Source organism: Camellia sinensis, chromosome 8 (genome assembly GCF_055761805.1).
Source record: "Camellia sinensis isolate YWXY chromosome 8, ASM5576180v1, whole genome shotgun sequence".
In the NCBI taxonomy this organism is placed as follows: Eukaryota; Viridiplantae; Streptophyta; class Magnoliopsida; order Ericales; family Theaceae; genus Camellia; species Camellia sinensis.
In genome coordinates, this window is record NC_138968.1 from 31,989,217 (window position 1) to 32,005,265 (window position 16,049).

General features: G+C 33.6%; 2 protein-coding genes across 5 annotated transcripts; one reads left to right on the forward strand and one right to left on the reverse strand.

Annotated features, from left to right (window-relative positions):
* Positions 1–658: 658 nt before the first annotated feature.
* On the reverse strand, positions 659–3,702 carry LOC114289221 (transcription factor bHLH118). 2 transcript variants are annotated; one of them, XM_028232890.2, is made up of 5 exons: positions 3,103–3,591; positions 2,189–2,530; positions 2,036–2,099; positions 1,836–1,886; positions 659–995 (listed from the first exon to the last, which is right to left on the reverse strand). In XM_028232890.2, exons 1-4 carry the CDS (start codon positions 3,385–3,387, stop codon positions 1,870–1,872), a joined length of 708 nt encoding a protein of 235 aa, XP_028088691.2. In that variant the 5' UTR covers positions 3,388–3,591; the 3' UTR covers positions 659–995; positions 1,836–1,869. The 2 variants fall into 2 exon arrangements, with proteins under 2 accessions (XP_028088691.2, XP_028088689.2); XM_028232888.2 differs by lacking the exon at positions 1,836–1,886 and having other exon boundaries at positions 3,103–3,702.
* A 636-nt stretch (positions 3,703–4,338) lies between these two features.
* On the forward strand, positions 4,339–10,823 carry LOC145796875 (uncharacterized). 3 transcript variants are annotated; one of them, XM_082882410.1, is made up of 11 exons: positions 4,348–5,306; positions 6,815–6,916; positions 7,207–7,332; positions 7,409–7,522; positions 8,878–8,962; positions 9,064–9,156; positions 9,260–9,349; positions 9,437–9,556; positions 9,636–9,727; positions 10,152–10,209; positions 10,485–10,823. In XM_082882410.1, exons 5-11 carry the CDS (start codon positions 8,912–8,914, stop codon positions 10,527–10,529), a joined length of 549 nt encoding a protein of 182 aa, XP_082738536.1. In that variant the 5' UTR covers positions 4,348–5,306; positions 6,815–6,916; positions 7,207–7,332; positions 7,409–7,522; positions 8,878–8,911; the 3' UTR covers positions 10,530–10,823. The 3 variants fall into 3 exon arrangements, with proteins under 3 accessions (XP_082738535.1, XP_082738534.1, XP_082738536.1); XM_082882408.1 differs by lacking the exon at positions 8,878–8,962 and having other exon boundaries at positions 4,341–5,306; XM_082882409.1 differs by lacking the exons at positions 8,878–8,962; positions 10,152–10,209 and having other exon boundaries at positions 4,339–5,306.
* Positions 10,824–16,049: the final 5,226 nt, after the last annotated feature.

Here is a 16,049-nt window from a genome sequence, read left to right on the forward strand (position 1 = left end):
GTACCACAATGTTTTTTCTCTGATCTCATACATCTCTATTTTCGTCTCACTGTTCTCTTACTAAAACCTACAACCCCCATAACTACATCATATTCTACCCAAAAGAATCTTAGTTTTCATACAATTATATAACCAAATCCTATGCACATGGCTTTATCAGTAGATCCTATATTGTATTATCCTACATTAAACACATATATAAACTAAAACGAATAACTTTATAAATCCCACATTTATTACATGAATGGACTAATCCCAACAGTGTCCCACCAAAAGGGACTGCTGTTACTCTGCTGGTGTATAGTGCTGGTGGTTTTTTTTTTCCTTCTTTGTTTTCTGTCTCTTGGTTGGTTGCTCTCTAACTTTGGGGTACTAGCAAATGATAGAATGAGTTTTTTGGTGCCAACATAGTTGGGATGATTTAACTCATTGTGATGCCTTGCACTCTCCTTTCTTCTTTTTTGATGTTTGTTGTTTACGTACGTCGTACTATACTCTTACATCAATAAAGTTTCTTTCTTTGCCGATCAAAAAAAAAAAAAAAAAGTGATCAAAGAGCACACAAAGAATAAAATTCTACCAAAGAGCTACTAGAGAAACCCCCAAATGGAGACACCCAAAGACGGACAATCATCAAAGGAAAGAGACCCTCTACATATTTGTAGTTAAAATTTCCTTTCTAAAACTAATATAAGCCAAAGTTGGTTTGCTTGTGCTCGAAGTCCAAAACCAAGAAGGAAACATACAAAACAAAACTTTTGGAAGTTCAAGTTGACCAAATAAGTCTTTCAATGAATCCAGTTCATAAATGACTCAAAAACATGCTAAAAACAACTTTGGAAATTTCATAAATGTCTTTGTATCACAAAAATGCGTCACTAGAATCGGGACCACCACCAATCTACCACTCGAGTGATAAGACAATCACTCGCTTGAGAGATGGTCTCAGGCTTTCACAAAACCGATCCAAAATCAATAGTCGGGGAGCCAATGCTCTGCAAGGCAAGAAAATTCAAGAAAGAAAGGAAGAAAAAGGATTAGTGATATTAAAGTGGCAATACATGAAGATATTTGGAAGCATATCAAAGAGGCAGCAAAAAAAAAAATTATGAAAATATAGAAGAAGAAGAAGAAGAAGAAAGATGAGAATATAGTGGTTGAGTGTAGGGGGAAAAAAAGTTGAAAATGCGAAAGAAGATTCACAAATGATGAATGTAAAGATAAAATTAGAATTTTAAAAATAAATATATAAACAAACAAACGTAAAGATCAAAACTTTAAAGAATAACAAAGTTGGAATTTCAAAAATGGAGAAGGAATTTTCAATCAAAAATTCTAAGTTTGGTTGAATATGGTACAAAACATGAGTCAATGATATAAAGAATGTTTTCCACGAAGATTTGAAGAACAAAAAAATTAAAAGTTTTTGGCACCACAATAATATGATTACAAATTTGAATATCTATTTGGGTGTAGAGAATTTTGTTTTTGATATAGGTTGCATGACAATGAAACAAGCAAGATCAAGAAAGAAAATTTCAAGAAGCAAGAAAAAACAAAGAAATATGAAAAACATAAGCAAGCTCATTCGACTATGAAATTCAAGAGGACTAAATGATATTGCAAAGGCATAATATCAACCAAATCAAGGTCCTACCTTGATGCTTATCAATGAAGTTTCATTTTACTGATATAAAAAAAAGACACCAAATTTTTATCAACATTACTTTTTTTTTTTTTTTTTTTTTTTTTAGCAACACTATTGAAAGAATGCAGCTAGCAATAGCTAATCTAGAGTTATAAGTAGAGATATTCAACTTATTCCTGAGTAGTACCTTACAAGCTGCCATTTTAAGTGTGCAACTTTCTTCACAATTTCACTTCATCTGAAATAATAACGTGGATGATGAGTGACAAAAAGAAAATTTCTTTTGCACATTTCACGAAAATATTGACCAAACAGTGTTTTAAAGACATCAAAAATGAGTAGTCTCCAAATAGCAAACGCATTATTGTTACTTCGAATTCAACTCACTTCTAATCATGTCGGTTAGTTTTTGTTGTAGCACAGATTGATCAATGCATGTAGGGTCACTGACCTGCAAGTAAAACCCATATGGCAAAAGTGAACTTAGATAAAACCCTAAACCTAGAAATTGAGATCAATCGATTTTTAAACCAAAAATACCTCAGATCTGATTGTGTGAAGTAACCTATCATTTACTTCAGTGGAAACATAGCTAACAACTTCAAGTCCTTCTTGAAGAAGTATTTGAAGCACTCTTGATAGGGGAAACACTTCCTCTCTGAAGCCACCGGTGATCAGAATTTCAACACCACCACGGCATGGGTTGACTGTGACATTATAGAGCAAGGAATTGTTTGAGCTTGAACTTGTCCCGTAAACAACACTTGAATTGGGCATGTCCTTGAGCTTATCTCTCTTAATACTCAGTTGTTTGATGTTCTTCTCTAGGTGTTTGATATAATTCACACTCTCCTGAATGTGATCTGACATTGAACGCTTTCCCTGAAACACCATCCATCAACATAACCCTCCAGGGACCCAATTATCCAAAGGTAATAAAATCTTTAGCGAGAGAGAGAGACTTAGTGAAATTCAAGAGGGAGAAGTGAGTGCAGCAAACATTTAAGGTTATATAATCGGGGCATACTCGTAAATGGCAGGTGAAATTCTAGAAAACAATGGGAAAAGAAAGTACAGTTCTTCATCTTGATATGTTCAAAAGGAATGAAATCTTTAGAGATAGATCTGTTTTCTTTAGGAAATTCAAGAGGGAGAGAGAAGTGAGTTCAGTAATCATTGAAGGCCATATAATCTTGGCATACTTGTAAATGGCAGGTAAAATTCTAGAAAACAATGGGAAAAGAAAAGAAAAAGAAAATACAGTTCTTCATCTTGAAATGTTCAAAAGGAATGAAATCTTTAGAGAGAAACTGTCTTCATTGGGAAATTCAAGAGGGAGAAGTGAGTGCCGTAACCCCTCAAGGTTGTATAATCTTGGCATCTCTTATATATAGGGAGTGAAATTCTAGTGAGCAACACTATGCGAAAAAAGAAAAGAAAATACAATTCATCACCTTGATATATTCAAGAGGGAGTAGGGATCGAAGCGATGCATGAAGGTTACCCATTTCTTGCCTTCTCTTCCGTTCGATCTCTTTGTGAACGATTTTCTGCGTGCTATTGTTTGTATTTTCTACTAATTTTTGCGGCCTTTTCCCAACTGTATCCGCGGTAAGATTACTACTCTCCGGTGCAACAAAACCCATGATTGGATCTTGTTTGTCTGCATTTTCTTCGAAGAGAATAGAGGGAATCTGAAAAACCAGCTCATCGTGATCGCTTTGGTTGAAAGGAAACATTTGCTCAATTGATTTATTACTCAAAACTTCAAAGAAGCTTATAATTTGGTTCTTAATTAAGTGTGTCAATGGAGGCAGATAAAGAAGGAGATACGTTTGTTAGAGTATGAGATCTTCAATGGGCCTCAGATGCCAAGATTTGCCTGAAAATCTCTCTCTCTCTCTCTCTCTCTCTCTCTTCACAAAAATGGTGATTTGGGAAGTAAAAAAATGACATCACAAGCCATTTTTTAAGGCTTGCTTGTGGGCACTGTAGTTATGTACTGCTTCTACATTCACAATTGGTGGACCATCATGTTTCAACACATCATCATTATAGTAAAATATGCTATAGTATCTTACCCATCCTTTTATATTTTTTATTTAACATTTATTTATTTATTCATTTATTTATTTATTTATTTAAACATATATTCATCTTACTTGTTAAGGAGTTTTAGTCGATGTAGGGACAGATGTTGGACTTTGACCTAATAATTGGAATTACAATTTCAGAACCCCACAAATATTTTTTCAAATAAATTTTACACGTTGAATTTAGTGTTAAATTATATACAATTATTTTTTCTACTTTCATATTTGCTAAAACGGCTCGTCAAACAAATAATATGTTATTGATACTAATGAAAAGGAGAAGAGAAGCATAATATATTTTTCTAAAATTGTTTTGGGGTTTTGCCATTTTTTTAGGAAGCAACACGAATAAATTAGACAGCTCCAATAATCTAGGCCTTTGCCCTATTATATGAGAGGTTGTGCATCAGCTATATTATTAAATAAATAAATGTTATATTATTATCTATATTGGGCCAAAATGGGCCAAGCAAAGAAAACTTGGGCCAAAATAGCCCGAGCAAAGGTGTCTTTTGTGGAAAATCAGCTATATTAATGTTGCATTGCCAACTAAAGAAAACTTTTGTATTCTCACTACAAGAATTTACACATTTGCCGACCACTTTTGCCGACCAAAAAAATTTTTGTCGCAAAAAAATGACGTTTGCCGACCAAAATATTAATTAGTCGCGAATGATCATTATTCTTGGCGACCAAAATGATTTAGTCGCAGAAGGTTATATTTTGACGACCAAAAATGAATTGGTCGCAAAAAGTGATATGCTTTTGGCAACCAACTATAAATTTGGTCGCGGAAGGTCACATTTTGGCGACCAAAAAAAATTAGTCGCCAAATTAGTACTTTTAGCGACTAATATTTTAGTCGCTGTTGATTGAGATTTGGCGACTAAAAACGTTTGTCGGCGAAGGTACCTTTTTCTGCGACTAATTTAGTCTTTTGGTCGCAAAAAATTTGGGGGGTAATTTGAAACGTGGGGCGGGACTTTAAAAATCGCCATTCCCCTCTGTCTTTCTCTCACACAGATCCTCAGACCACACTCGACCTACGACCACATTGATCTCTCGTTGATCCTCATATCCTCAAACCACACTCGCCATAAGGAGACTCTGAAATGTGTCCGTATACGCAAAGTAAGATCGTTTTACAGCTGATCCAATAACCATCCATATAAAATATCTCCCACTCTTACTCTCTCTCTGTCTGAAAATTGTTTGAGTGCAACAGTCCATCTCTTCTCCACTTGCCCTTCATCAATCGGCAATCTCTAACAAATTCACAGTGCCTCTTCTTCTCAACTCTCACGATCTCTGAACTTTGTCACCAACAGTCAACTCTCCCTCTCTCTCAGTTGCATTCTCATGCTTTTGTTGTCATGTTCTTCTTCTCATAATCAATCGATTGATCTTTCACTCTCACCCTCACTCTATCTCAAACAATCAGATGAGGATAGAGATATGAGAATCCACTCTCCCGTCCTGATCTTCTTCACTCACATCCCAGACAATCTTGATGTGGCGAACTCGCTTAAAAGATTAGCATCTCGGTCTTCTTGGACGATCATAAGGTGATTTCAAACCATTTTTTTACTGATTATGTACATTTTTTTAAAAGCCCCAACTTAAATTGATTGTGTATGTACATTTTTTTAAAAGCAAAACTTTAATAACAAAGGATTTGTGTTTTTTGTTTTTTGTTTTTTTTTCTTGCCTTCAAACTGTTTGATAAAATGTCTGTTAGGCTTCTCAAAATTCTAAGCCACAAGCCTAACCCATTAATGGGTTCCATCAATTTTTTTGGTTTTCTATTTCTCTTCTTCTACCTTGAGTTCACTCTGTTTCTTTAGCCACCCATGAATTGTTGGTTTGGGAAGTTGTTATGGCTTTTCCATTTGGAGGTCTTTGGAATGACTTTTTTGATGTGTAGAATATGTGTAAAATCCCAGAATTGGGGATAATTGTGTTGGTTTGAAGTGTTTCTTTGCTTTAAATTACTTTACAATGCACTTGTTTAACCTATCAATGGTGTATTACTCAAGTAGGTTTAGGAAATAATATTGAAACCAAACTTCTAACTCTTGTTGAAGCTGGTAAGAGATTCTGTATTCTTTTGACTCCATATGCAGATTTCTGTAAAGGAATGTTGTAATGAGGTTGCACAGTGTGCATTTGTTGTTGATAAGATCTTAGAAATTACATCTGAAGGTTCATCTGCTAAGTAATATGATACTGTGATGTCCTATGGTGCCCCATAGTATTACTAATGTTATGCATTTTGTAGTTACGGATAATATGTATGAGACCATGTTAGCTTTAAATGTTTTTGAAATGTCTTTTTTAGGCTCCATATTGCCTCATACATTATATTAACCATTTCCCCCTTTAATTCCTTAGATAAATCTTTCTTGACGATTGCTAAGAGTGTTTTTTTTATTAATTGAGGTTGGTCTTTGAGTAGCATGAACTGACCTATCTCATCCATCTAAAAGAAATGAAAATGAAAAAACGTAGAAAATGCTATTGCTCTATTCTCTCTCATACAAAGTTTTAAAACGCATTATCGAGGCTTGCCTTTAGGCTTTATTTTTAGGTGACACTCCTCAAAGGCTTGTGCATATGGAGATCTTGATCTTGGATTGTTGTTAAACTTAGTCTAATACATTATTTAAACATAAAAAGAACTCCTTTTGTAACTATATTCATGAGAAAAATCAAGTAAATTATTGACCAAGAAAAAACACAAAGCTAAGGCTTGAAAACTGAGGCCAAGAATGTTGATTTCACGTGTAAAGAGTGCAAGCTTCCTTCTTTGGAGTGAAATGTTTGATGCTTTGAGAGAAAATGTATTTGCACTTTTATATTTAATTTACAATATTTTAACATATTTTAGTTGTTTACTAAATATAAAAATTCAAAATGTTTACGCCTTGAGGCTTATACCTTGCGTCACAAGGGGTAAAGTGCCTAGCATAATGCATTCACCGTTAAAAACTTTGTGTGAATATCATCAAATTGTATTATCTATTTGTTTATCCTTTAAGTAAATTTATTGGTTTTGTGACTACTGTCTCCTCAGGTACTTGGCTGATGAAACTGCTATCTTACTGCTTTACTCATTAGTGCATGGGAACTCAAATTTTCTGGAGTAAGTCTTGGTGCGAATAGATTTGATACACTGGTATGGAGTGGCAGCTATCATTTCCATCTTATTTGTATTTAGTTAGCCCACCTATTGTTGTGTGGTAACCTTGGCAAGAGATAAAACAAAATTTTTAGAAAAAAAAAGAAAAAAAAAAAAAGAACAATGGTTATTACTTGTCAGATAAGTGATGTTATGGACACAATTTAAAAATTTTTGTGTACAATGGTAACTAAAAAATCTTATGAGCAGTCATCATTTTTAGTAGTTTACGTAACATAAATGCCACATATCCTAATTTGATTTGCATTATGCAATGAAATCAACAGTTGATGCCCATGCTGGAAACACTGTATAATGCTTCAAAAGGGACATCCAATCAAATCTACATGGTGCTAATTATTTTGCTAGTACTCAGTCAAGATTCTTCTTTCAATGCCAGTATTCACAAGCTGGTGAGTACTGCCTCTGTAGGCTATCATTTAACTGGATTATATAAAGATCATATTAACATCTTATTTATTTGAACAGATGCTGCCAAGTGTTCCATGGTACCAAGAACGCCTGCTCCATCAAACTTCTCTTGGTTCCTTGATGATCATAATTCTGATAAGGACTATGAATTACAACCTATCTAAGCTACGGGTATGGCTTGGTGCCCATGTCTGCTGATTATTTATATTTAAATACTTTGTTATGTGTTCTCTTGGTATTGCTGTGATAGATTCCTTGTTTCAGTTCAGAAATTGAGATCGATTTGTATGACCCATGAAAAGAAGATTGTCTCATACGTGCTTGTTGTCAAAATTTGTCAATGCTTACAGTATGAATTTTTGGAGATTTGTTGAGATCTTAAAATTCAGATATATCAATTTCAATGTTGATGCTAAGTAAAGATATATATATATATATATATATATTTTAATTTCTTAAAAATATATATATATTTTTTGTGTGTGTGGAAAATTTGTGAGTCCAGGCAATTTCCCTTTTAAGACTTACATGAACACACATTAATAGAGGAACAAAATTATGTGGTATACTGATAGAGAATTTATTAGTCATGTCATGGGAAAATAATCAGTCCACACATAAAACATTCTGATATATTAACAATTCTAAAATACAAGAATTACCTTTGATGGAAATGTAGTATCTTTTCACCATGGGCAGAATTTCTTTGACTATTTTTATTTGTAGTTATCTAGTTGATGCCACCCTTCACTCCAAAAAAAAAAAATACTACAAATTAATGATGAAAATTACAATGCCGTTAGAATATTATTAACTCTTCTTGTCACTCCATTGCTTATTTAACATTTTCATATATCTACTTGTATAAAATTAATGGCAAATCATCATAACAATAATGAACATTTATTATATAAACCTTAAATGCAAAAGGACAAAGGACAATCTCTTCCTACATAGTTGCTTATATTTGGGCTACTAACTTTGGTTGTCTGTCACATGTCATGTAACTTATCCTAATTCTAATTACACATACAGATCTCTTTTGAAGGGTGCAACATCCCCAGCTTCGTCACATTAAAAATACAGTCTAAATGATGGCAAGCGATAAATGAACTTTTTCCATAGGATATGGAGCCTCAGTTCTTAGCATCTTTAGGGCCATTCAATATATTTATGGATTTGTCTATATTTATATGGTCAATAGACATTGTAACATTCAGAAAATACATTGGAAAGTAAGTTTTTACCAAACATTTGTAAATACACTGGAAAGTAAGTCTTTACCCTGCATATTGGATATATTGATGGATGTGTTGAGATGTAGGTAAGTATCTGAAACAGTTGCTTTTACAGAGGCTTTCCTACTGTAGTGTTTGACATATTTACAGAGGCTTTCCTACAGTTGCTTTTACAGAGGCTTTCCATAGAGCAGTCTGATCTATTTTCTTACGTGGAATACTTTTTGATAGAATCTTTACTTTTAAGGGATTTTGATTTGGTAATCTTTTTAAAACGTTGTGTGTTAGGTACACTAAATTAGCAGAGCTAAAAAATGATAAGATGCGTATAGGGAATGGTGAATCAAGAGGAGACAGCCTTCCAGAAGAGATGGTTGTCACCATAATCGATACCTTTAGCTTCATTACTATTTAGATCTTATCTTACATTTCCAAATTATTTTTCTTCTAAATCAACATATATATTTCTTGCAGTCAACAGAATTGCATATTTATACTGATTTCCTGAGGATTGTTCCAGAAATATTAAATGCAATACTGACTTACGCTCTTTCACGTAACCCTGAGGTATCATCATCATTATCACTGAGACAATATGCATCTGGATTTTGGTTACCCCACCCCTCTCCTCTCATATTGTGGGTATTTTTCATTGTATGCATTGGAGCAGGTTGTATATGCGATTATGCACAGGCAGGAGGTCTTTCAGCCTTTCAGGAATCATCCTCGCTTTAATGAGCTGCTTGAGAACATTTTTACTGTATGTGCTTGAGAACATTCTTACTGTAGGTTGTATATCCGTCTTTTTCCCTTTATTTTCTTCCCGCATAATCTTTAATGTTTGTAGGCCTTAGATTTTTTCAATAGCCGCATGGATGCCCAAAGAATGAATGGTGAATGCTCGGTGGAGAAAGTCCTCGAAGTCATAATCATCAATTGTCGTTCTTGGCGTGGTGAAGGCATGAAGGTACAAAGCAAATGGTTGTGTTAGTAGGTTTATCCAATAGTGGGATCCTTTTTTATGTTTTTTTTTATCCAATTAACAGATGTTTACTCAATTACGTTTTACATATCAACAAGAGAGCCATCCTGAGGAGTTCTTTATTCCTTATGTGTGGCAGCTAGTTATATCTCGCGGGTATGTTTCCTGCACTTGATGCACATTTTTTTGTAGGATCTATGCTTCTGCCTTAAAAGATGTTATAAAAATATATAAAATGTAATGAAGTGCATTTTACATTTTAAAGTTAGTACCTGTTTTTTTCTCACTTTAGAACATTATTTTCCTGTTGAAAAGATGGAAATAAAGATATGCATGCTGTGGATGGATTAGTTTTTTTTGTGTTGCTGTCTGTAATTTCTAGCATGATGCACTTATTTGTAGATTTTAGTTGATTAAGAATAGCTTTGATTGAATTTTTAAGCATGATTGGGTCTATTAACTAAATATTAGCAACTGAATGGAGCCATCTTGAATATCGTTATTTATTCAACCTTTTCATTCATATTTGCATACCACTAAGGCACTAATTTCTTTTTCTTGTCACATTCCCTTTCTGCAGCTCATTCAGTTTTAATCCCAGTAGCCTAAATCTGTTTCCAGTTGATCTGCCTGTAAAAGTAAGTATATTGTTTCCTCAAATGTTTTAAAGATGTCAATCATGAATTCAAGAATTTGCTTTTCTTTTATTTTCTTTTTTATTTTTATTTTTTTGGCTTCATTGATTTTTATGGGCCTGATTGATTGTTCCTCACCCCTTCATACTCTGCTAGCATTTGTGTCATTCTTTCTAGCTATGAAGCACGGGTATATATTGTAGTGAAGTTTGTTGAGGTTTTATTATCTTTGTTCGGTAGTGCTGTTTCATAGTGATATAATTTTTCTTTGTTCCCAGAAACATTTGAAGTGGCTAAAACAATATCGATGGGGCCATCATTGAAAAGTGGATCAAAAGTTCACGAACCAGACGAGCACCCTCCCCAACATATTTCTTAACAAGTTCACGAAGCTAAATTGTACAAGACTACTTGGCAGTATGAGCATTTTTGGGAGGATTAAATATTTTTGGATGGATGTGTATGGATAACAAATATTAGTAGTTTTATTTGTTGATAGCTGCGCATGGATAACAAATAGTTATGTTTCAAATTGTTATGCGAGATGGATGTGACTTGTGAATGAAAACTTAGAATAGTAATATTGTGTCGAATGTTAATGAATTATGTATTGTGTCGAATGTTAATGATTCAGTTAATTTGAATGATGCTTTAAAATTATAGGTTTATTATGGATTGAATGAATTATTAGGAATTACAGGTGTATTGTTTTCCTACTTTGGCGACCAATTTATTAGTCGCGACAAATAAATAATTTTTTTTCGCAAAAAATGACAATTGCCGACCAAGAGTTTTGGTCGCAAAATATACATCTATTGCCAACCAAAACAAATTTGGTCGTGGAATCTCACTTTTGCCGACCAAAAGTTTTGGTCGCGAAAAGTAACAAATGGCGACCAAATTTTTTGGTCGCGAAATGTGACAATTGGCGACTAAGAAATTTGGTCGGGAAAATATCACTTTTCGCGACCAAAGTGTTTTAGCGACAAAATGAATTAGTCGCGGTAATTAAATATTTAGCGACCAAAAATTTAGTCGGCAAATCCAACTTTTGCCGACCAACCAAAATTTTGGTCGCGAATTACTTTTGCCGACCCTCAATTGGCGACCAAAGTAGCGACCAAAAAAATTGGTCGCGGATAACTTTTGCCGACCAAAAATAGACTTTTAGCGACCAATTTTTTTGTTGCCAAAAGTGTTAATTCTTGTAGTGTCTGTAGGCTTCCGTTTGTATTCTTTCTCTTTTCTGTTCAACTAAATTTCCTTTTTTTATGATAAAATTCAAAAATAAAAAATAAAAAAATAGTTGTTCTACAGACTACTCCCCTTCTTCTAATGCAATAGGCATAGCAGAGGAGTTCAAGATTCAATCTAAGCCTTTGATTATTACCTATTTTTGGCAATTTCCATTTTCTTATGAATTTGTTTCCTTTTGATTAATCTCAGGATTTAAAATTGGTGTTTCTATATAATCTAAGTGTCATAATAGAAAAGGACAATTTTTGAGAAATAATATTGAGTTTGTAAACTCTTTTTCTTCCAATAGTACTCTTTGTGAATTAACTACGATTAAGGTTTCGTTTGATAACTATATGTTTTAGTCAAAAAGTCACTATAAATTTTCACATCACTCTCTCTATTATTGTGCACATCTTTTCATAAAAACTAAAAAAGTTACTAAACTAACTTATTCTCAAACAATGCATAACCCTTTATTCTCATAAACGAAAGTTTTTATTCCCAATATTCAATTTTAATCAAAGGACTTCAAACATTACTAAAAATTTTGGATAAATTGTGACAGTAGTCCCTGTACTTTAATCATTGTGTTATTTTAGTCCTTGTAATTTTAATTGGTTCGATTTTGACCATGAATTTATGATTTTGTTTTAATTTGGTCAAATTGATTACCACTCTTACCATTTTTTTTAATGAAAAATATGCATATAAGTGATATGTTTCATATTTTTTAAAGTAAAATTATAAATTTACTAACCTCGGTGAGTACTCAACCAATTTAGTGATTATTTTCAATCAAAAATACTAACGGTATTATCAATTAGATCAAATTGATACAAAATTTAAAATTAAATGTCAAAATTGTGTAAATTGAAAATGTAGGGATCAAAATAACACAAAGGATAAGATACAAGAACAATGCTTCCGACCCCCAGTGGGGGTGACCCCTAATGGCACTCCCAGTGACATGTCAGCCTCTCATTGGCTGAAAACAAAAACAAAAAAAAAAAGAAAAACAGTTTTTTTGGGCCAATCACAGCCGACCACCAGCACCCCCACTAGGGGTCCGAAGCATTTTCCAAGATACAAGGATCACCAGTGTAATTTGTCCAAAAAATTTTCTTTTACACGTTTTTGCTACATTTCGCTTATATATATATATATATATATGGTGAGAATCACTTATAAGAGAAGACATTGGATCGATCGAGTCATAGTGAAAGTGACTCGTATGTTTGGCCTTAAGCGCTACCAATGATGTTCTCTCCGTGGTCCATGCAGCCTATATAAACTGGTCGGCAAAAGGGGAAAGAAAATTAGTGAACTCGGTCGACATATAAAGGTGAATTTTTATTCAATTATTGGCATGTTTATTTATTACAAGTGCATGAAAAGCTATACAAAAAATAAAAATATAATAAAAAAAAGACGAGGAAACCTTCGCAACTTCGTATCTTTTGTGTGCCTACCTAATGATATCGGGAAGAGATTGTTTATAAGGCATTGTTTGGTGGTGGTTAAACAAGGCTTTGTTTGGTGGTGGTTGTGGAAGAAATGGGGGGATTATCCACTATGCAAAGTGACTTGTTTATATTATTATTAGGTATATGGCACTTGTATAAAGATATATCATGAGGCTATATGGTTCAAAAATACTTCTAGGGAATCTTTCACACTTGATTCCATTTTAAAATAGTTCATAGCTATGATTTAGTGTATCTTTATATGATGTTGTTAGGTAATTTATATATTATATAAGGAAAATGTGTTTTTAGTGAGTAGTTTTGTGAGAGTTTTAATATTTTATACTAATTTTTTTGATTTTCTTAATTTTAAATAATTAAGAAAATTTTCATTAGTTAGTTTTTATTTGCTAGTCTCACATCAAGAAAAGAAGAAAAAAAAAAGTTATTTTATTCATATAAAGGGAATCTTATACTCTCATCCCATTTAGTGAGGAACTTTGTGAGAGTTTCAATATCTCATACTAATTTTTTTGATTTTTTTTAATTTTAAAAAATTAAGAAAATTTTCATTGGCTAGCTTTTATTTGATAATCTTACATCGGGAAAACAATGAAAAAAACGAGTTATTTTACTCATATAAAGTGAATCTTATACTATCATCTCATTTAATATTGTAGTATTGTACATATTTCAATTCAATATAGTTTAAATTTTAAAAATTTTAATTAATTAATTATGACCTAGCCGATTAGGCTAAATCATTTTTGATTTGATTGATCTGTTGGTTTAATCGCGATTTTAGTGGTTTTATCAAAATATATTGATTAGATTTATTTGATTCAAAATAAACTAAAGATTGATCTGATTAAAGATTGAAAGACTGAGGTTGCTTGATTAGAAATAAACTTTATGTCTAAATAATTGTTAACTTTTATTTTATAATCCCACATTGAAAAGAAAAAAAAAATGAGTTGTTTTACTTATGTAAAGAGAATCTTAATAGTGTAATGTTGTGTATACTTCAATTCATGAAACTTTAAATTTTAAAATTAAAATAATATTTAAAAGTTTTAATTAATTAATTTTTGTATAAGTTGGTTGGTCATTTGACCTAACAAATTAGGTTAAACCATTTTGGGTTTGACCGATTCATCAATTTAATCGCAATTTCTCATACTGATTTTATTAATTTTAAACAATTAAAAAAATTCCATTGGCTAACTTTGGTGTGTGGGGGCGACTTTAATGAGATTATAAATGTAGGGGAAAGAAAAGGGTGTCTAAGAAGGGATAGAGGGATGGTAAAATTTAATGAGTTTATTTAGGAGTTAGCTTTGTATGATGTTCTAATGCATGGAAGGCAATTCTCATGGAGTAATTCAAGAGATGGGGGTAGATGGAGTAGAATTGACAGAGTTCTCCTAGCACCCGAGTGGATAAGAAAGTTTAAATTTAAGTTGTGGGGCCTTCTAAGGGGTGTGTCTGACCACTGTCTCCTGATATTGATGGAGGATGAAAGGGATTATGGGCCAAAGCCGTTTAGGTTCTTAAATGCTTGGTCGTTACATACTAAGTTTCTGGATGTGGTCAAGCAGTTGTGGGAGGCTTCAAATGTCTCTGGGGGCGCTGGGTTTATCATTGCAACAAGACTTAGATATCTCAAGTTGGAATTGAAGAAGTGGAATAATGAGGTATTTGGCAATGTTTCCTTCTCACTCAAAAAAGCTGAGGTGGAGCTTCATGAGCTTGATCTATTGGCAGAGTTTAGAGATTCGACAGAGGCTAAGATAGTCAGGCGAAAGGAGGTAAAGAAGGAGGTGTGATCTTTAAGGAAGAGGGACGAGTGGTTATGGTTTCAAAAGTCTAGACTGGACTGGAGCTTGAAAGGGGATAAGAATACAAGGTATTTTCATACCATCGTATCTTGTAGGCAAAATCGAAATTTACTAAATTCAATTACAATTGAAGGGGTATTCCATGAGGACCCCACTACGGTTAAACAGGAGGTGTTTAAGCATTTTAAAGGTCTGTTCACTGAAAATTAGAGGAATAGGCCGAAGTTGAAGGGTCAATTTAAATCTATTAGCCATGACCAAGTGGCTGGAAATTTGGAAGCAGCTTTTTCTGAAGATGAGGTGTGGGTTGCTATTAAGAGTTGTGACGGAAATAAGTCTCCTGGTCCTGATGAGTTCAACCTGATTTGCTTTCAGAAGTGCTGGGAAATTTTAAAGTCTGACGTCCTTCAATTTTTCAAAGAATTTTATGAAAATGGAAAATTGGTGGCTGGTGCGAATAATTCTTTTATCACTTTGATCCCAAAAATTGAGTGCCTTACTAGTTTATCAGATTTTAGACCAATTAGTCTTATTGGGTCTTTGTATAAGATTGTAGCTAAGGTTTTGTCGCATAGAATCAAGAAGGTGATGCCCAGGGTGGTTGGAGAGGTACAGTAAGCCTTTTTGGAAGGTAGAAATATTCTGGATGGTATCCTCATTGCGAATGAGATTGTTGATTGGTGGAAGGGGAGTCGAAGAAAAGGGTTGATACTCAAGCTGGATTTTCAGAAAATGTATGATTCTGTCAATTGGGAGTGCTTGTTATCTATGATGGAAAAGTTTGGGTTCGGGCAAGGTGGAGAGGTTGGATCAAGGAGTGTTCAACATCGGCCAGAGTGTCTATGTTAATGAATGGCTCCCCTACAACTGAGTTCATTCTTGAAAAATGCCTCAGGCAAGGTGATCTGTTGTCTCTATTCCTATTCAATTTGGTAGCTCAAGGTCTGAACATATTAATGGAAAAAGCTAGATTCCTCCATATGTGGAATTGGAGTGTCTGATGTTGAGGTGAAGGAGTTTGCTTCCAGACTTAACTGTGCAAGTTAGAAGCTTCCACTGATGTATCTTGGTCTGCCTTTGGGGGCTAGTCCTAGGTTGAAGAAAACATGGAAACCGGTCATCGAAAATTGCAGAGCCAAATTAGCTGCTTGGCGGAGGCTTGGTGGGAGATCGACGCTTATAAAATATGGGTTATATAGTCTTCCTATCTTTTACTTATCTATCTTTAAGCTTCATGTATCTATGGCTAAGGTAATAGAAAGGATTCAAGCAAACTTTCTCTGGGGAAGGTTTGAATTGAAGA

Bases quoted from the DNA above. Each gene is read 5' to 3' on its own strand.
- LOC145796875 (XM_082882408.1), top strand. From the start codon at position 7,210: ATGCCCATGCTGGAAACACTGTATAATGCTTCAAAAGGGACATCCAAT. The intron at 9,157-9,259 runs GTATCATCATCA...GCATTGGAGCAG, and splicing joins CTCTTTCACGTAACCCTGAG to GTTGTATATGCGATTATGCA. The intron at 10,210-10,484 runs GTAAGTATATTG...CTTTGTTCCCAG, and splicing joins CAGTTGATCTGCCTGTAAAA to AAACATTTGAAGTGGCTAAA.
- LOC114289221 (XM_028232888.2), bottom strand. From the start codon at position 3,387: ATGTTTCCTTTCAACCAAAGCGATCACGATGAGCTGGTTTTTCAGATT. The intron at 2,531-3,102 runs GTGATGAATTGT...ATGGTGTTTCAG, and splicing joins TCCCTCTTGAATATATCAAG to GGAAAGCGTTCAATGTCAGA. The intron at 996-2,035 runs GTGAGTTGAATT...CTTGCCTTGCAG, and splicing joins ACTAACCGACATGATTAGAA to AGCATTGGCTCCCCGACTAT.